This window comes from Mobula hypostoma, chromosome 16 (genome assembly GCF_963921235.1).
Source record: "Mobula hypostoma chromosome 16, sMobHyp1.1, whole genome shotgun sequence".
Taxonomy (NCBI): Eukaryota; Metazoa; Chordata; class Chondrichthyes; order Myliobatiformes; family Myliobatidae; genus Mobula; species Mobula hypostoma.
The window spans coordinates 65,081,732-65,100,951 of NC_086112.1; the positions used below are offsets into that span (position 1 = coordinate 65,081,732).

Consider the following 19,220-nt stretch of genomic DNA (forward strand, 5'->3'; position numbering starts at 1 on the left):
TCTACAAAGAGTCCATCAAAGCATTTGGCAAAATAGTAGGAAGAACACCAAGTTTTATACGAGGGAGTTGCATGACCAGCCTTCAGAAGTGAATCAGTCTTTCCCTGCCCATATGTTACTCAGTGTACTTGGTACCGAATTTGTTCCATAATGATATATGTAGCATCATGTGCACAGCATTTCTGCAAAATATCACTTACAAACACCTGGAATCTATTCTACACAATCTATTGAATAACTATTTCCACAGACAAATCTCATTTGCTCAGCTCTTCTAATTTCCAACGATCTTGGATTTCAAAACTTTCAGAACAAATGCATCCAATTTTAGATCAGTAAAGCTATCACATTCAGAAAAATATATATACATTTCCAAGAAAGCATCAACAGATTACATTTCCCACAGTTCAGTGTCAGTTTTGAAAGATACTGTCATTCCCAAGCTCAAATCAAATGCCTTTTTTTTGTCCAGATCCTACAGATGATATAAACAACCGTTTCCTATAACACTGCTTTGATTTTTTTTTATTAAAGAGAGCTTTTACAGTATACATGGTCAATTTTAAAAACTCTAGTGGAAATTCAAGCTTATAAGATTGGTCCTCAATGTGCTGTTACTTTCTGTAATAACAAACAATTCAATTCAGTAACAACTCCACTCTGCAATACACGCAACATTTAGCTTGAAAACCTCACAGGTTTCTTTCAAGTGCAGGAGCAAATCATGAACCAAAAACCTACTTCATGCATTCAATTTAATCAGCAAGAATTTACCAGCAAACATTAACAAGTGCAAAACTACCTACATTACTAGATGCATTGAACTCCAGTGGCAACTCACCAACTACATTCGAAATTTGGATTTCTCATGAAATCCAGCAATGGAATGTGACTTGAGCCAATTTCCCAAAAGTTATGATGGGGAAGTTTAATGAAACTGTGTCAGGTTCAGTTAATTAATTGCAGTGAAAAGCTCCTGGGAGGAAGAAAGGCAAATAGTATTTACATTTCTTACAATTATTTTTGCTGTAATATTTCTAATTGTTTAAAAGTATTTAAGTATGCAAGTGCTTTAATTTTATTTTCTAAAATTAATTTATTTTGAACTGTTAATTTTCAGTTCTTGAATGCAAGATTCAGAAATCTAGTCCAAGACAGGATTAAGGCTGTCTAACAACACAAAAGCCACCATGTCCCTCAATCCTGCCCTGCTATGCAATATGATCATGGATGGTCTACACAGAACAGTACGGTATAAGAGGGCCTTGGCTCACAATGTTGTGTCAAACTAATTACATTAGAAATCAAATGCTCAACTAAACTAATCCCTTCTTCTAAGACAACATCCATATTCTTCCGTTTCCTGCACATTTATGTGCCTATTTAAGAGCCTCTTGAATACCTCTTTTGTATTTGGGTTTATCCCCTGTACAGCACATTTCAGACACCTGCCACTCTGTAAAAATAAACTTGCCCAGCACATCTCTTTTGAACTTGCACTCTCTTACCTTTAACGCATGTCTTCTGGTATTCAGACATTTTAACCCTAGGAAAAAGATGCTAGTTGTCTATCTACATCTCTCAGTCTTATAAACCTGTATCAAATTTCCCCTCAGCCTCCACTGCTCTAAACAACACAACGTAACCATACTCCAGATGCAGTATAACCAGTTTTATAACGGTGCAACGCAAGATCAATGCTGGCCTCAACTCCTCTTTCGTACCTGCTCCCAATAATCTTCAATTCTTTGATGTTTCAAACATTTATCTATCACAACTTTAAATATATCTAATAATGTGACAACCACAATCCTTGGAGGCAGAGAATTTTAAAAAAAATTACCTATTGAGAAGAGAAATGAAGGAATATCTATGCATTGCACCAAGTAGGCCAAAAAGAAACTTCTAGTCATTTTGTTAGAAGGCTTATTCAAATATTAGTTGAGTGAGCCTATTAATGCTGAAATAAAGGCAAAAGTTTCTATTCTGTTGGCCATTTTTGAAGCACTTCTTTCAAAAAATAAAGTGGCTATTTTCTACAAAGTGTTTTCATAAATATATCTGGAATTCCCTCTATTAAAAAAAACATAGTGACTAAAGAAAACACAAAATACTCTGCAGATGCTGGGGTCAAAGCAACACTCAACATGTTGGAGGAACTCAGCAGGTTGGGCAGTATCCGTGGAAACAATGAGTCGACGTTTCGGGCCGGAACCCTTCGTCAGGACTGTAGAGGGAAGGGGCAGAGGCCCTATAAAGAAGGTGGGGGGAGGATGGGAAGGAGAAGGCTGGTAGGTTCCAGGTGAAAAAAAACAGTAAGGGGAAAGATAAAGGGGTGGGGCAGGGGAAGCAGGGAGAGGATATGCAAGAAAGGTGAAGAGGGGAAAGCGCAATGGATAGTAGAAGGAGGCGGAACCATGAGGGAGGTGATAGGCAGCTGGGGGAGGGGGCAGAGTGAAATAGGGATAGAGAAAGGGAGGGGGAAGGAATTATCGGAAGTTGGAGAATTCTATGTTCATACCAAGGGGCTGGAGACTACCTAGACGGTATATGAGGTGTTGCTCCTCCAACCTGAGTTTAGCCTCATCATGGCAGTAGAGGAGGCCATGTATGGACATATCCAAATGGGAATGTGAAGCAGAGTTGAAGTGGGTGGCAACCAGAAGATCCTGTCTGCTGTGGCGGATGTAGCAGAGGTGCTCGACGAAGCAGTCCCCCAATCTGCATCGGGTTTCACTGATGTAGAGGAGGCCGCACCAGGAGCACCGGATGCAATAGATGACCCCAACAGACTCACAAGTGAAGTGTTGCCTCACCTGGAAGGACTGTTTGGGGCCCTGAATGGTGGCAAGAGAGGAGGTGTAGGGACAGGTGTAGCATTTACACTTACAGGGGTAAGTGCCAGGTGGGAGATCCGTGGGGAGGGATGTGTGGACCAGGGAGTCGCGGAGGGAACGATCCCTGCGGAAAACAAAGAGGGGTGGAGAGGGAAAGATGTGCTCAGTGATGGGATCCTGTTGAAGGTGGCAGAAGCTGCGGAGGATAATGTGCTGGATTCGGAGGACGGCGGGGTGGTAGGTGAGGACAAGGGGAACTCTGGCCCTGTTGTGGTTGCGGGAGGATGGGGTGAGGGCCGAAGTGCGGGAAATGGAGGAGATGCGGGTGAGGGCATCATTGATAATGGCAGAAAGGAAACTATGATCCTTAAAGAAAGAGGACATTTGAGATGTCCTGGAACAGAAAGCCTCATCCTGGGAGCAGATGCGGCAGAGACGGAAGAACTGGGAATAGGGAATGGCATTTTTGCATGTGGCGGGGTGGGAAGAGGTATAGTCGAGGTAGTTATGAGAGTCAGTGGGCTTGTAGAAGATGTCAGTGGACAGTCTGCCTCCAGAAATGGAGACTGAGAGATTGAGAAAGGGGAGAGAAGTGTCCGAGACAGACCAAGTGAATTTGAGGGCCTGGTGGAAGTTTGAAGTAAAGTCAATGAAATTGATGAGCTCAGCATAAGTGCAGGAAGCAGCACCAATGTAGTCGGCATTGTAGCAAAGGAAAAGTTGGGGAGCAGTACCAGAATAGGTTTGGAGCACAGACTGTTCCACTTAACCAACGAAGAGGCAGGCATAGCTGGGGCCCATGCGAGTGCCCATAGCTACACCCTTGGTCTGAAGAAAGTGGGAAGAGCTAAAAGAGAAGTTATTAAGTGTAAGTACCAGTTCTGCCAACTGAAGGAGGGTAGTGGTGGTGGGAACTGGTGAGGTCTATTGTCCAGAAAGTAGTGGAGGGCTTTGAGGCCTTCTTGATGGGGAATGGAGGTGTATAAGGATTAGACATCCATAGTGAAAATGAAGCAGTCGGGACCGGGGAGCTGGAAGTTATTGAAGAGGTGGAGGGCATGGGATGTATCCCTAATATAGGTGGGAAGGAACTGAACTATGGGTGACAAAATGGAGTCCAGGTAGGCAGATACAAGTTCGGTGGGGCAGGAACAGGCAGAAACTATGGGTCTACCGGGACAGTCAGGTTTGTGGATTTTGGGGAGGAGGTAAAACCGAGTAGTATGGGGTGTAGGAATTATGAGTTTAGTGGCTGAGGATGGAAGATCTCCGGAGTTGATAAGGGCGGTGATGGTGCGGGAGACAATGATTTGATGTTTTTTGGTGGGGTCCTGTTCCAGGGGTAAGTAAGAGGAGGTGTCAGAGAGCTGCCGTTTGGCCTCAGTGAGGTAGAGGTCTGTCCGCCAGACTACTACAGCACCACCTCTGTCTGCGGGTTTGATGGGGAGGTTGGAATTAGTATGGAGATAGTGGAGGGCAGTGCATTCAGAGGGAGTGAGGTTGGAACAGGAGAGAGGAGTGGTGAAGTTGAGACGGTTGATGTCTTGGCGACAGTTGGAGATGAAAAGATCGAGTGCAGGTAGAAGGCCCGGGCGGCATGTCCAGGAGGAAGAGGAGGGTTGAAGATGGGAGAAGGGGGTCATCAGTGGGGGGAGGGGAATCCTTGCCAAAGAAGTAGGCTCGGAAACAGAAGAGTTCAGTGTCATGGCGGGCACAGAACTCACTGAGGTGTGGACGGAGGGGGACAAAAGTGAGGCCCTTGCTAAGGACAGAACGTTCTGCCTCAGAGAGGGAAAGGTCAGAGGGGATGGCGAAGACACGGCAAGGGTTGGGGCTGGGGTCAGAGGAGGGCGAAGAATGGGAGGTCTCAGGAGGGAGAGGGGGGTTGGGATATTCAGGGAGAGCGGGGCTAGGAGAGGATGAGGGATCAGAGGAATGGGGGCGATGAGGGGTAGGGGGAAGGTTGGGAGTCGAGGGGAGGAAAGAGGGTAGTGGAGGAATAAGACGAGCAGTAGGACCCAGCGGCACTAGAGCGGTAAAGAACTTCTGTCATTTTCACAACTTATCAGAAATTGATTAGGTTGATCATAGTTAGGCATATTATTTAAGCACCATGTTTCAATAAAAAAAATCAGTGCAAACATGCTTTAAGTATATGAGAATATTTGGAGTAAATATGAATTAAAATTCTTATTCTGCTATATATTTTCTTTATTTTCTAAGGAAGCTGAGATCCTTCAATGTGTGCAGCAGGATGTTGGAGATCTTTTATCAGCCTGTCATAGCGAATGCAGTCTTCTTTGCGGCTGTATGTTAGGGGAGTAGCATCGGTGCTAGTGATGCAATAAGACTTAATAAACTCATCAAAAAGGCTATATCTGTCCTTGGTTACAATCGGACTCCTTTGAGTTTGTGGTGAAGAGGAGGTCACAAAACAAACTGTTATCCATTATGGACAATCAGGCATATGCTCTCCGTGACCTACTGAATAAGCAGCGAATAGACTTTCGAATAGACTCATTCAGCTCCACTGTCACAAGACCGTTACAGAAGAGCCTTCCTACTAAATGCAATAAGCAGATACAACAGTTCATCTCTGCAACAGGAGAACACACATCATAGTACAATATGCTCCGTTTTATCATTTTGTAATTATTGTACATTGCTAAATTATTGTGTATATTATTAATCTGCACTTTATTATTATTGTGTTTTTAAATGTTGCTACTGCAACGAAATAATTTCCCACTTGGGATGAATAAACTATTTATTATTATTATACGAGGTTCCATAACTTCATGAATTTAAGATGTATTAAATGAAAGCTTTTTCAAAAGAATCTGGCAAAGAATACAGCAGTATATAGATCAGTTGCAGATATTGGTGGAGAAATGGCATATAGAATTTAACCCAGCCAAGTGTGAGGTGTTGCACCTTGGTTGGTCAAATGTAAAGAAAAAGTATGCTGTTAAGGACAAGATCCTTAACAGTATTGATAAACAAAAGGATCTTAGGAACCAAGTTCCTTCCATAAATTTCTCATTCATTTAAATAATTAAAGATTATAGAATTAGTTTTCAAAATTGTTTCTGACCATCCTACGAAGCTGCTCCATAAAAGCTCTTCCAGCCACTTCCTCTGATTTTTTTTGTAAAATTTACGCTCTCTGGTTACCTCAGGATACACGAGGTAGAGGAGTAGGCCTGTTCCACCATCTGACGGACAAAGCAGACCTAAACTTTGCTTCAGCTGCACGTTCCAACTTAATTATCCTCACTCAGTTAATCCAAAACTATTCCAGCCTTCATAACTCTGAGGTAGAGAATTTTAAAAAATGAGTGGAGAAGGCGGAGCTTAATCAAGATGGCGCTAAACGGCGACTCCTTTGCTTGTATCTTTGGAAGCAGCTATTTCCATCTTTAATATCTCTATTTTTCCCTTTCAGGGTTCTTTTGAAGACCCTGACCTGGAGTTACACGCTGACTTCAGTTCTTTGCGGGAATGGGACCCGCTCTCGGGGTGTCATGACTGGCCATTATCCAACATGCCAAGGGTGCAGCCTAAGAGTTCGGCTCGCTTTTGGACGCCTAGGATCTCGGGGGCCCTGGAGATGGGCAGATCAACAATCAGTGTCCCGACAGATCTGTGCGTCGTGGGAGCAGGAACATCTTCGGCTGTGAAAGCGACGGACTTTTAACATCATAAACCAGTTTATTGTCTCCCCTCTCGCTGTGAAAACGGAAATATCTTTCTCCCTTATTGAGGGAGAGGGAGAGGGAGAGGGAGAGGGAGAGGGAGAGGGAGAGGGAGAGGGAGAGGGAGAGGGGAGAGAGGGAGAGGGAGAGGGAGAGGGAGAGGGGAGGGAGAGGGAGAGGGAGAGGGAGAGGGAGAGGGAGAGGGAGAGGGAGAGGGAGAGGGAGAGGGAGAGGGAGAGGGAGAGGGAGAGGGAGAGGGAGAGGGAGAGGGAGAGGGAGAGGGAGAGGGAGAGGGAGAGGGAGAGGGAGAGGGAGAGGGAGAGGGAGAGGGAGAGGGAGAGGGAGAGGGAGAGGGAGAGGGAGAGGGAGAGGGAGAGGGAGAGGGAGAGGGAGAGGGAGAGGGAGAGGGAGAGGGAGAGGGAGAGGGAGAGGGAGAGGGAGAGGGAGAGGGAGAAAAAACGAATACCTGCGGTAGTCGAATACCTGGTGAACATGTAGTCTTTGGAATACTGCAAGTTTGTGTCTTTGCTGTTGCTTTTGCTGCATGCTTGAGTGCTCAGTGACGGGTGCCGATGCTTTTTTTGCCAGGGTGGGGGAAGGAGGGAAAAGAAAACCAAAAAACTGGAGCGGAGGAGGAGGGAACTTTGGGGTTCTAACATTTAACTGTCATTCATTCTTTGGGGAACTCCTCTGTTTTCATGGATGGTTGCAAAGAAAAAGCATTTCAGGATGTATATTGTGTACAGTTAATGTCAGAGAAATGTATCTTTTGAAACCTTTGAAATTTTGCCTCATTAACCTTATTAAAGGGCAACTCCTTAAATTAAAACAACATACATTAGTCGAGGCTTCAATGAATACAGTCCCAGCCAATTCAACCATGTATCATAACACAACTCTTTCACTTTAGAGATCTTACTGAACCTTTTTCAGTGCAGATATGTTCCTACCCCAAAAAAGAAGAAATCATACAGCATATTGCAGGTGTGGTTTCAACAATGCCCAGTACAGTTGTAGCTAGGCTAATATTTCACCTCCCTAATCATGCACTATGCCTGTATGCTAATTCTGTGCTCCGTGCACAAGGTCACCAAGAATTACTTATTTTTTAGACATTACTAGCAAATTTATTAATCTTATAACATAGCCACAGTATCACTACTGTACCAGATTAATCTGAACAGCGGTGTTCTGTAGTTTCTCCCCACTTAACAACATTTGGCTTTTCTATTCTCCTAAACAATGTGGATAGCCCCATCATTTCCCCATGCAATGTCATTCATCAAATTTTTTGCAGACCATTTCCTTCCCACTTGTTATCCACTTCTTTATGCTGTCAAAAACTGGGTAACTATGTACTTGGTCCTTTAATAGATTTGAGGGCAACAAACACCTACAAATAATAATTGAGTAATGATTATATCTACTCCACCTGAGTTTAATGATTATTTATATTCTCTGATTTTGATTGAGAAATATTAGCCAGGAGACGGGGGAGAAGTTTCCTTCTATGAAATTCTGCCACTTGGTCCTTTAAATTTACCACAGACAGCAACAAGGCTAATACTATATGCCATATCTGAAAGACAGCATGCCAAAAAGCACTGCACACCCCAAGTGTGTGTGTCAGCTACACTTTGTCAAAGCAGACACAAACTACGCAAATGACTTCACAGTATGTGACTCACAAAGGAAAAGTACTGGCTTGGTGAATCTTGGTTGATACTATACAGCAATTACTTCTTGAGTGTATTGTGACGAGAATACACATAGATTAAGATGTAGCTGTCCTGTGCTAGCACCAGTGGGATCAGCAGTTGGTCTGCCACCTGTCTTCAGGAGAGAGAGAGAGATAAGGAAAACAATGGAGCAGCATTTGGAGATGTTAATGAAGGGACGGGAGAGAGTAACAGAAGGAGAGCTGTCAAGATCGGCTCACCCTTTGAACCCTGAACTGTTTGAAGTGATGGACAGGCGATACCCCAGCAGGGGGATAAAAAGGGACAGGTTCGCTAAGGCAACACACACACACACACGACACCCCGAGGTAACGAGACCCTGGAAGCGGTGCGTCTCTCACAAGTCGGTGGGAAGTTTTTGGACAGCTGGTCGCGGGATCAAGCCATAGACGCTCAGGGTGGAAAGGCACGATCGGCGGGAACCTGGTGTGTGTCCACCCTTGCCTGGGTGCTAGGTTCACCGCAGAGAAACTATCGTATCTGGAAACGGCGGGGTCACGGTCGGTGACCTCAGATGGCACCACAAAGAACTCGCCCGAAAGCTGACTGCGAAGGTCTGTGTGGAAGCCGTTTTGAATATTCATTTGTTTTGCTCTCTCTCTCCTTCCCCCCACTGTCCATCTCCCACAGCAGCAATTACTGCGAACTGAACTGAACTAAATTGAACTGAACTTTGCGTCACTTTGAAACTGGTCATTTACCCCTAGACAACGATAGAGCTTGATTGATCCTGTTACCTTAATTCTGTGTACATGTATGTTTATCATTGCTGAACTGTTGCATTCATTATCCTTTTGATTAGAGTACTGTGTGGCTTGTTTCTTTAATAAAACTTTCTTAGTTCTAGTAATCCAGACTCCAACTGAGTGATCCATTTCTGCTGGTTTGGCAACCCAGTTACGGGGTACGTAACAGTATAAAGGAACAGGATTAAGTTCAGCTATGAACTTTTAATTAAAATGTTGACCTGTCTTTGGCTCCATATGAATAAAAATCACTGCAGGATTATAGCAAATAATGTCCAGGTATATTTGTAACTTAACAAATACATGTGGTTTTGAGGAAGAGGAGGAATGAAGTGCTGGCAAAATAAAAATGTCTTGAGAGTTTGAATGCAAGGAAACTACTGGAAAAGTGACCAGGTAGTCTTGATATTTTAAAGTTGAGGACCAATTTATGATTTCCAGTCTATGCACTTGAATTTTGAATAGGAACAAGCATTTTTGTAAAAAATACAAATTCTAGCTACATTTTACATGACTACTTTAGAAAAATTAAGACAAAGCACAGCTAATTCACTAGGTTTTTAGATCTTATCATTCATAACCACAAAATAATACCGGCAATTGGTGCATCCAAACCTATTCAATTACCTGCTCATGGATATCAACCACCACAGCATTCTGCTGTGGAGGGTGTGCGGCAGGGTGAAGCATGCGTGGAGATACGTTTGGAGGATGAAATGCCCTGGGTTCCTCCACAGTTGGCTGTTGTCCATAAGGATGATGGTGGTAGTTTTCATCTTGGCTCAGAGAACTATTTCTAGTTAGTCTTTCTCGTCTCCCTCGTTGGCGTCTAACTGGAGGACTATGCAAGGCAAAAATCAAAAAAATTACAGTGTAGTGAGATTGATTAATATTTATCTTTGCGTATCAGCTTCATTTCTTGGCCCAATTTAAAAATCACAGATTTCATATATTCCATTATCTGAAATTTGTTACAGATTAATAATGTAATTTAATGGATATTTTACAAACCAAAATGAGAAGACTCTTACACAGCATATTTGTATATTGCTCTCAAGATTTGTCAGAATAAAAAGTTTTGAAACAAATCAGTAAATACATACATGTGGTTGATACTAGTTTTGCCTAATTTTAGAAATTTTGATATGACCAAAGGAAGTGTTCACCTTTTTATATAAAGAAACAACTTTTCTCAGCTATGGTGAACAAAAATCACAATTTTTATACCCTGTTTACTTGAAGATGTTATTTTTGTTTCTCTAAATCAGGGTACTATATGTATTTTTAACCAATTCAACACTTCTAACATTGATTGAAAACCACAATGTAACTCACAACGTCACCTAAAATATTTAAAATATTCATTTTTTGCAGCACTTCCGGAAGACTTTATCTGCACCAATACTAAAACAGAGCAAAAAGTGTTGAATACCCCTGCTTAATATTTTCATAGAAATTGAAACAACAATGAAGCTCTCAGCTTTATGATACCAAAAATACAATAACCACTGTTAACAGAATCCAGAATCTGTCCTTCTACCCTGCCATTCACTATCATATTAACCAAGATATGCAATGGCATACAGAAGTTCGGGCACCCCTGGTCAAAATTTCTGTTACTGTGAATAGCTAAGCGAGTAAAAGATGAATTGATTTCCAAAAGGCATAAAGTTAAAGATAAATCATTTCTTTAATATTTTAAGCAAGAAAACTTTTTTATTTCCATCTTTTACAGTTTCAAAATAACAAAAAAGGAAAAGGGCCCGAAGCAAAAGTTTGGGCACCTTGCATTGCAGTACCCCCTTTGGCAGTATCACAGCTTGTAAATGCTTTTTGTAGCCAGCTAAGAGTCTTTCAATTCTTGTTTGGGGGATTTTCGCCCATTCTTCCTTGCAAAAGGCTTCTAGTTCTGTGAGATTCTTGGGCCGTCTTGCATGTACTGCTCTTGAGGTCTATCCACAGACTCTTGATGATGTTTAGGTCGGGGACTGTAAGGGCCATGGCAAAACCTTCAGCTTGCGCCTCTTGAGGTAGTCCATTGTAGATCTTGAGGTGTGTTTAGGATCATTATCCTGCTATAGAAGTCATCCTCTTTTCATCTCAGCTTTTTTTTTTACAAACGGTGTGATGATTGCTTCCAGAATCTGCTGGTAATTAATTGAACTCATTCTTCCCTCTATCAGTAAATGTTCCCTGTGCCACTGGCTACAACACAAGCCCAAAGCATGAATCGATCCACCCCCGTGCTTAACAGTTGGAGAGGGGTTCTTTTCATGAAATTCTGCACCCTTTTTTCTCCAAACATACCTTTGCTCATTGCGGCCAAAAAGTTCTATTCAAAATGTTCAAAGGAACATCTAAAAAAAGCCTGATACATTTTGGAAATAAGTCCTGTGGACTGATGAAGTTAAAATGCCTTTTGGAAATCAGTTCATCTTTTAATTGCTTAGCTATTCACAGTAACAGAAATTTTGACTGGGGTGCCCAAACTTTTGCATGCCACTGTATGCTTCTTTGCCATGACTAAAACATTCAGCAGTCATATTTTCTTTTTGCTTCCATTCATGTACTTGCCAGCATGAGAAATGGAGGTCTATGTACCAAGTTGCATTGTTAAATGACAGACAAGTAAAAACAGGATTTAAAGATTTAATTGGCAGTGCACACCAAATATAGCTATATTCCACTGTTGGTTGCTTGGAACTGTTACATTAAAACCCTGTCAAGTAAATTTCTTTCAGTGTCTAAAACTGGCATCCTGCTTGAAGTTGAAAACAAAAACAAGCACAACTACTGAAATGTAGAGGAGCATAATTTTTCACTGGTGATGGCTGAATTACATGGACAGCTGGCATGGACCACCCATTTGTCACTCACAGTGTGCTCAGAACTGAACAGAAGTACAGATGGCACAGGAGATCAGATTCAGACACGCCAGTGCTCTCACTCCACACATGGACTCACTACTAAGACCTGGAGCATTCTGCAGCTGACAGAACTGAGGGGCCAGGAAGAATTCATATCTAGCTGTTCAGCTTCATGCCAGTCGTAGCTGCTATGTCTAACTAGGTCCCATATTCACTGATGTGAATTTGTTTACCCAAGTACTTCTACTTTCTGTTTCCCTACATATTAGGTTTTTCACTTTTGTGGGCTAGCCTTTATAAATTAATTTATGAAGCTTCTTGTCATATTTAAATAAACATATTCTGCTTTTCAATCTGTCCACTAATCCAATAACAGCACAAACTTGTAAAGGTCCTCAGTGGGGACAAAACCTGGGAACATAAAGGGGTTCTGTGTTTGCAAGGCTAGATGATGGGTCGCAATGGGGATATGGCAAAAGAGCTGGGTGATGGATTACATGAAAATGAAAATAAGTCCATTATTAAGAGTGTACCGTGACACTTTTTATTTGAGACAGTAAGATTTAAACAAAATCGATCAAAATATTGAAAATGCAGATACCACCATAACTATATGAATTGCAGCAATTTACCTCCTCCTACTACGTGAAGGTGTATTGCATCTTTCCCCTGAGAAGTGATGTTGATTTGGTCGAGCTGAGGGAGGTCGCCTATTTGAAGTCATCTCCCATGGTCGCATTGGTGGCGATGGGGCAGGAGATACTGGCGCGTATTCAAAGAACGAATGAGAGAGGCGCTGACGTTTGGGACTTGGGCTTTCTTCACTCTATCATCCACAAGGGAAAAAAGAACAATTATTTTTTATTCATTAGAAATGCAATGTAACATTCAAATACAGTAGTAAAGTATATATTTTTAAAAATGTTGGCAATATTTAAGAAACAGGAAGAAGCAGGATAGCTATTAGATAAGAAACTCTGACACTAGGGTCCTGCTCAAAACCAGAGTTGAATTAAGATGATACAAGGTTATAAATTCTCATGAAGGAATGTCAGTGATTCATGAAAATACTACACCAAAAGAGGGCTCAGCATTCCTGTTATGGTGTACTGAATGCACCCTCTCAGCAGTACACTGCTTCAGTTAACAAAATTAACTATCAGTCTGATTTACTACAAACATTGCCAGTGTGATCCCCACGTAATGTACTGGTCTGAAGGAAGTCAACTGCCAAGTGACTGCTACCTGTCCTCAAGCATTTTTTCTCCTAACTTGGTATCAAACAAGGTACCATTTTTGTCATTTCCCTTTTGAAGCGTTTTCTCCTTGATGCCTATTTAAGGTTCTGCAGTTTTAAATGGCAGCATTTTCCCCAATAGCTGCTTTCAACGGAAATCTGATTGATTGATGGCATGCCCACTCCCCCACCAGAAGTGGCCTACGCATGCTGTCCCTTTAATGCAGCAGCCTTTCATCAAGATTGCTATTTGAGTGAAAGAAGGCATCGTTTTAGAGATGTCAGTCTTTGTGTGCTGCATGCTGCCTGATGTCATTGATGAACATCCAGTAGTTTCTTTAGCCAATTTTTCTTTCCGAAGTATATAAGCAAGGTGCAAAAGGCATTCACACTTGACAATTGCACTGACATTCATAACACATATAACACTTGAAATTCTGGGTTTGCATCCTCCTTGACACTGCTGCCGCACATTCAGTATTCAAGCATTGTCTACTTTCTTTCAGATTCCTGGTATCCACATTTTTTCTGTGAGCTATTCGTATTCCTGAAATTTGGCTAGTTGTACGTAAACAGGCTACAAGTACAAATACCAAAAAATAAACTACAACACATTCAATTACACACGTTAAAAATATCTACTAGCTAATCAGGAGGCTCTTCAAATTGCATGATGATCTTCAGCTAATCAAGAGTGCAATAAAGCTAATTTGTTCTTGGCAGTGGGACTAATGAATGCACAATGCAGCACATACGTCTGAACCCTTAGTGCCTAGGTGGCACATGAAGCCTTGCAGCACATACAGTGGCATGCAAAAGTTTGGGCACCCCTGGTCAAAATTTTTGTTGCTGTGAATAGCTAAGCGAGTAAAAGATAAACTGATTTCCAAAAGGCATAAAGTTGAAGATGACACATTCCTTTAATATTTTAAGCAAGAAAACTTCTTTATTTCCATCTTTTACAGTTTCAAAATAACAAAAAAGGAAAAGGGCACGAAGCAATAGTTTGGGCACCTGGCATGGCAGTACTTAGTAACACCCTCTTTGGCAAGTATCACAGCTTGTAAACGCTTTTTGTAGGCAGCTAAGAGTCCTTCAATTCTTGTTTGGGGGATTTTCGCCCATTCTTCCTTGCAAAAGGCTTCTAGTTCTCTGAGATTATTGGGCCGTCTTGCACGCACTGCTCTTTTGAGGTCTATCCACAGATTTTCGATGATGTTTAGGTCGGGGGACTGTAAGGGCCATGGCAAAACCTTCAGCTTGCGCCTCTTGAGGTAGTCAGTTGTGGATTTTTGAGGTGTGTTTAGGATCATTATCCTGTTGTAGAAGCCATCCTCTTTTCATCTTCGGCTTTTTTTTTTACAGACAGTGTGATCTTTGCTTCCAGAATTTGCAGGTATTTGATTGAATTCATTCTTCCCTCTACCAGTAAATGTTCCCTGAGCCACGGACTGCAACACAAGCCCAAAGCATGATTGATCCACCCCCAACCCCAACCCCGTGCTTAACAGTTGGAGAGGGGTTTTTTTTCCATAAAATTCTGCACCTTTTTTTCCTCCAAACATACCTTTGCTCATTGCGGTCAAAAAGTTCTATTCAAAAGGTTCAAAGGAACATCTAAACAAGACTGATGCATTTTAGAAACAAGTCCTGTGGACTGATGAAGTTAAAATAGAACATGGGGGTGGATCGATCATGCTTTGGGCTTGTGTTGCAGCCAGTGGCACGGGGAACATTTCAATAAATACCAGCAAATTCTGGAAGAAAACATCACATGGTCTGTAAAAAAGCTGAAGATGAAAAGAGGATGGCTTCTACAACAGGATAATGCACAACTGACTACCTCAAGAGGTGTAACTGACTACCTCAAGAAGCGCAAGCTGAAGGTTTTGCCATGGCCCTCACGGTCCCCTGACCTAAACATCATCGAAAATCTGTGGCTAGACCTCATGCAGGACGGCCCAAGAATCTCACAGAACTAGACGCCTTTTGCAAGGAAGAAAGGGCGAAAATCCCCCAAACAAGAATTGAAAGACTCTTAGCTAGCTACAAAAAGTGTTTACAAGCTGTGATACTTGCCAAAGGGGATATCACCTAAGTACTGCCTTGCAGGGTGCTCAAACTTTTGCTTCAGGCCCTTTCCCTTTTTTGTTATTTTGAAACTGTAAAAGATGGAAATAAAAGTTTTCTTGCTTAAAATATTAAAGAAATGTGTCATCTTTAACTTTGCGCCTTTTGGAAATCAGTTCTTTTACTTGCTTAGCTATTCACAGTCACAGAAATTTTGACCAGGAGTGCCCAAACTTTTGCATGCCACTGTACCAATACTATATGGTAGCACTTCATTGTAGCATATAGTATTGTAATACATTTAATTTTGACCAATATAAGTACAGGCACAAAGATATCAAGAGTACAAGTACAGGAAGGTGAGCGCTTAGCAACATGGTGTGATGCAACAACCTTTCCCTCAACGTCGCAGAACAGAAGAGCTGGCTATTGACTTCATGCAAAGGGGTGGAATGGGGTGCTGCACATACGACGTCTACATCAATGGCACTAAGAACAAGAGGGCTGAGAGCACCATGTTCCTAGGAGTAAAGATTAACAACACCCTTTCCTAGTCCAACCACATAGATGCCACTGCCAAAAAAAACTTACTAATGCCTTTATTTTCTCAGGAGGCCAAGGAAGTTTGGCATATCCCCGTCAACCCTTACCAATTTTTATCGATGTACTATAGAAAGGATTCTATCGGGATGCATCATGGCTTGGTATGGAAACGGCTCATGACCACACAAAAAAAAACTGCAGAAGTTGTGACCTCAGCTCAGCATGTCATAGAAACTAGTCTCCTCTCCTTGGACTGTCCGTACTTTTCACTATCGCAGTAAAGCAGCCAAAATAATCAAAGACCCTTGCATTCTCTTTTTCCTCCTCTCCCATCTGGCAGAAGATATTGGTATTGGTTTATTATTGTTACATGTAAAGAGATGCAATGGAAAGCTCGTCTTGCATACTGTTCATACAGATCCAATCATTGCACAGTGCACTGAAGCAGAAACTGTTCATATGCAAGATGAGCTTTTCACTGTACTTTGGTACACATGACAATAGTAAATCAATTCCAATTCACCTAGCTAGAGTTCAAAGAAATGATGTAACCTCACACATTACTCCTAGTACAGTATACTATCGGTGGATCAATGAACATTTCCAAAGAAGTGAGTTATAAAATAATAGGCACATCTTTTTGTTCACAAACCATATGCACAATGAATCAGAATCAGTTGTAGTATCACTGGCATATGTTGAAATTTTGTTGTTATACGGATTTTGTCATATAATATAAACAGCACTTCATTATTGGCAAAATCCAAAATTACCTGAAATTGCCCAACAATGTTTAAGTTCTTACCATCAATACCCTTGTGATAGTTCTCAGTCTTGCTTAACCAAGCTGTTAAAACTGTTTAGGCCAGACGCTGTGCCTCTCACCAAAACCACATCTAGTTTGGAGATTGGCTAGATGAACTGTAAATCAAACGAGCATCTAATTATATCTAAACCAATACAGAACTACTACTTAAGTATATTGTAAACATACGCAGTAATTGAGCCTTCAATGCCTTCTTGGGAAGTGAATTCCGAAGATTTAAGACTCTTGTCGAAAACATTCCTTTTCATTGGTGTCCTGAATCACCAATCCTTTATTTTGAACATGACTCCTGGATCCAGACTTCTTAGTCATAGGCAATGTTAGTGCCACATCTAATTGCCAACCCCTTATGAATTTTGTAATTAAAAGATCAACTCTCATTCTTCCAAACTCAAGAATAGTGGTGTTGATTGCATCACTTCACTTTATATTACAACCTGCCAGCCCAGAAATCAACCTGCTTTCTCTTCATTCTATCCTCTCATTACCACTGCTGAGTAGGGAAGCCACACCCCTATTCAATATTCCAGATATAGTCATGGAGTCACAGACCACTGAAACAGGTCCTTCCCCTCACCATTTCTCAGCCAACCAACAAGTTCCTATTTACATTAATAGCAATTTCCAGAATTTTGTTTGTAATCTTGTTATTCAAGTGGTCTTCTAGGTGCTACTTCATTGCTTTTATAGAATTCTAGGGAAATACACAGAAAAACAGACTCTCTGATCTACTGAATTCAAAGTTCAAAAGTTCTAAGTAAATTTATTATCAAAGTACGTAAGTGTCACTATATACAACCCTGATATTCATTTTCTTGCAGGCATTCACAGTAAACACTAGTAATACTATATATTAAAAAAAATCAATGAAAGACCTCCCCCAATAGGACCGACAACAATCAATGTGCAAAGGACAAACTGTGCAAACGTGAAATGAGAAAACCAAATTAATAATAATAAATAAGAAAATGAGCTGCAAGTACTTGAAAATGACCCCGTAGAAGCAGATAAGTGATGGAGGTTGGGGGGGGGGGTGCAAGTGAAGTTATCTTCTCTACTTCAAGAGCCTGATGCTTAAGTGGTAATAACTATTCCTGAACCTGGTGGTGTGGGTCCTAGCACTCCTGTACCTTCTTCCTGATAGCAGCAGTGAAATAAGGTGCATTACCTGGATTTGGATTACGGTGCTTGTTGGTGATGCTGCTTTCCTGTGACAGCACTGTGTGTGAATGCACACAATTGTGGGAAAGGTTTTGCCCATGATGAACTGGGCTGTATCCATTACTTTTCGTAGGTTTTTCCATTCAAGGGCATTGGTATTCCATAGAATTTTGTCAAAGTTTTAGATGACATGCCAAATCTTTACAAACTTGCGAGAAAGTAGGCACTGAGTAGAACTTCTCAGACAGGAGTTGATGCTTCATCATTAACTTCTTAAAAACACTTCATCACATTAGATGCCTGAGCTACTGAACGATAGAGGCAGGTCTCAACTGGTCTCAGGCCACACCCTGACTTGTCAACCAACTACATACACGAATCCTACAATAATCCTATTTTTCTACAATTCTCCTCATTCTCAGAGATTCCCCCGGATTTCACCACTCTCCTACACAACAAACGAATTTTTAGTTGCTAACTAACCACCAATCCTCACATCTTTGGAACATGGGAAGAAACCAAAGCACCCAAAGGAAACCCATGTAGTCACACAGAAAATGTGCAAACTCTACATATACAACACCCAAGGTCAGGATAGAACCTGAGTGGGCCTCTGGCGCTGTGAATCTGTAGCTGAACCAGCTGTACCACTATGACATACTGTGAGAGCCTGCCTTGACCACCCACTCTAGCAGTGTCTTCCAGGTAAAAAAAAATCTTCCTCTATTCCCCTCTTTCTTAAACCTATACCCTCTAGTTTTAGACACCTCAGTGCCACAAGGAAAAACTTCTATCTAATCTATCTGTGCCCATCAGTTGGGCCCTACTCAGCCACATCCACTCCAAAGAAAACAGTCCCAGCCTTACCAATCTCTCCTCACTGACGAAATGCTTCATCTCAGGCTGCAATATGTTGATCTCCTTGGCACTGCCTCCAGTGCAAGTCATGCCACAACCTGCCCAGTCTTACAAACCAGCTAATGAAGCCTCCATGCCTTCTTCACCCATTATCGATCTGCGTTGCCACCTTCAAGAAAATTTGGACTCTTACACCGAGACAGACTAAGGTCCTACTTTTCATTGTCGATGTCCTACCTCAATTTCCTGAGGAGACTGAGGTCCTTTAACATCTGTTGGACGATACTGAGGATGTTTTACGAGTCTGTGGTGGCCAGTGCTATCATGTTTGCTATTGTGTGCTGCAGCAGGCTGAAGGTAGCAGACACCAACAGAATCAACAAACTCATCCGTAAGGCCAGTGATGTTGTGGGGATGGAACTGGACTCTCTCACGGTGGTGTCTGAAAAGAGGATGCTGTCTAAGTTGCATGCCATCTTGGTCAATGTCTCCCATCCACTACATAATGTACTGGTTGGGCACAGGAGTACATTCAGCCAGAGACTCATTCCACCGAGATGCAGCACAGAGCATCATAGGAAGTCATTTCCTGCCTGTGGCCATCAAACTTTACAACTCCTCCCTTGGAGGGTCAGACTCCC

At 41.9% G+C, this 19,220-nt stretch overlaps 1 protein-coding gene across 4 annotated transcripts in view; it reads right to left on the bottom strand.

Moving 5' to 3' along the window:
• The window catches only part of LOC134357453 (E3 ubiquitin-protein ligase RNF38), a 131,553-nt gene that overhangs the window by 47,949 nt on the left and 64,384 nt on the right, over nucleotides 1-19,220 (bottom strand). For all 4 annotated transcript variants that reach the window (XM_063069048.1, XM_063069049.1, XM_063069051.1 and 1 more), the window contains 2 exons: nucleotides 12,517-12,710; nucleotides 9,645-9,858 (listed from right to left, as the gene is read on the bottom strand). In XM_063069048.1, coding sequence (XP_062925118.1) covers nucleotides 9,645-9,858; nucleotides 12,517-12,710 — 408 coding nt within the window. The remainder of the gene's footprint in view (nucleotides 1-9,644; nucleotides 9,859-12,516; nucleotides 12,711-19,220) is intronic.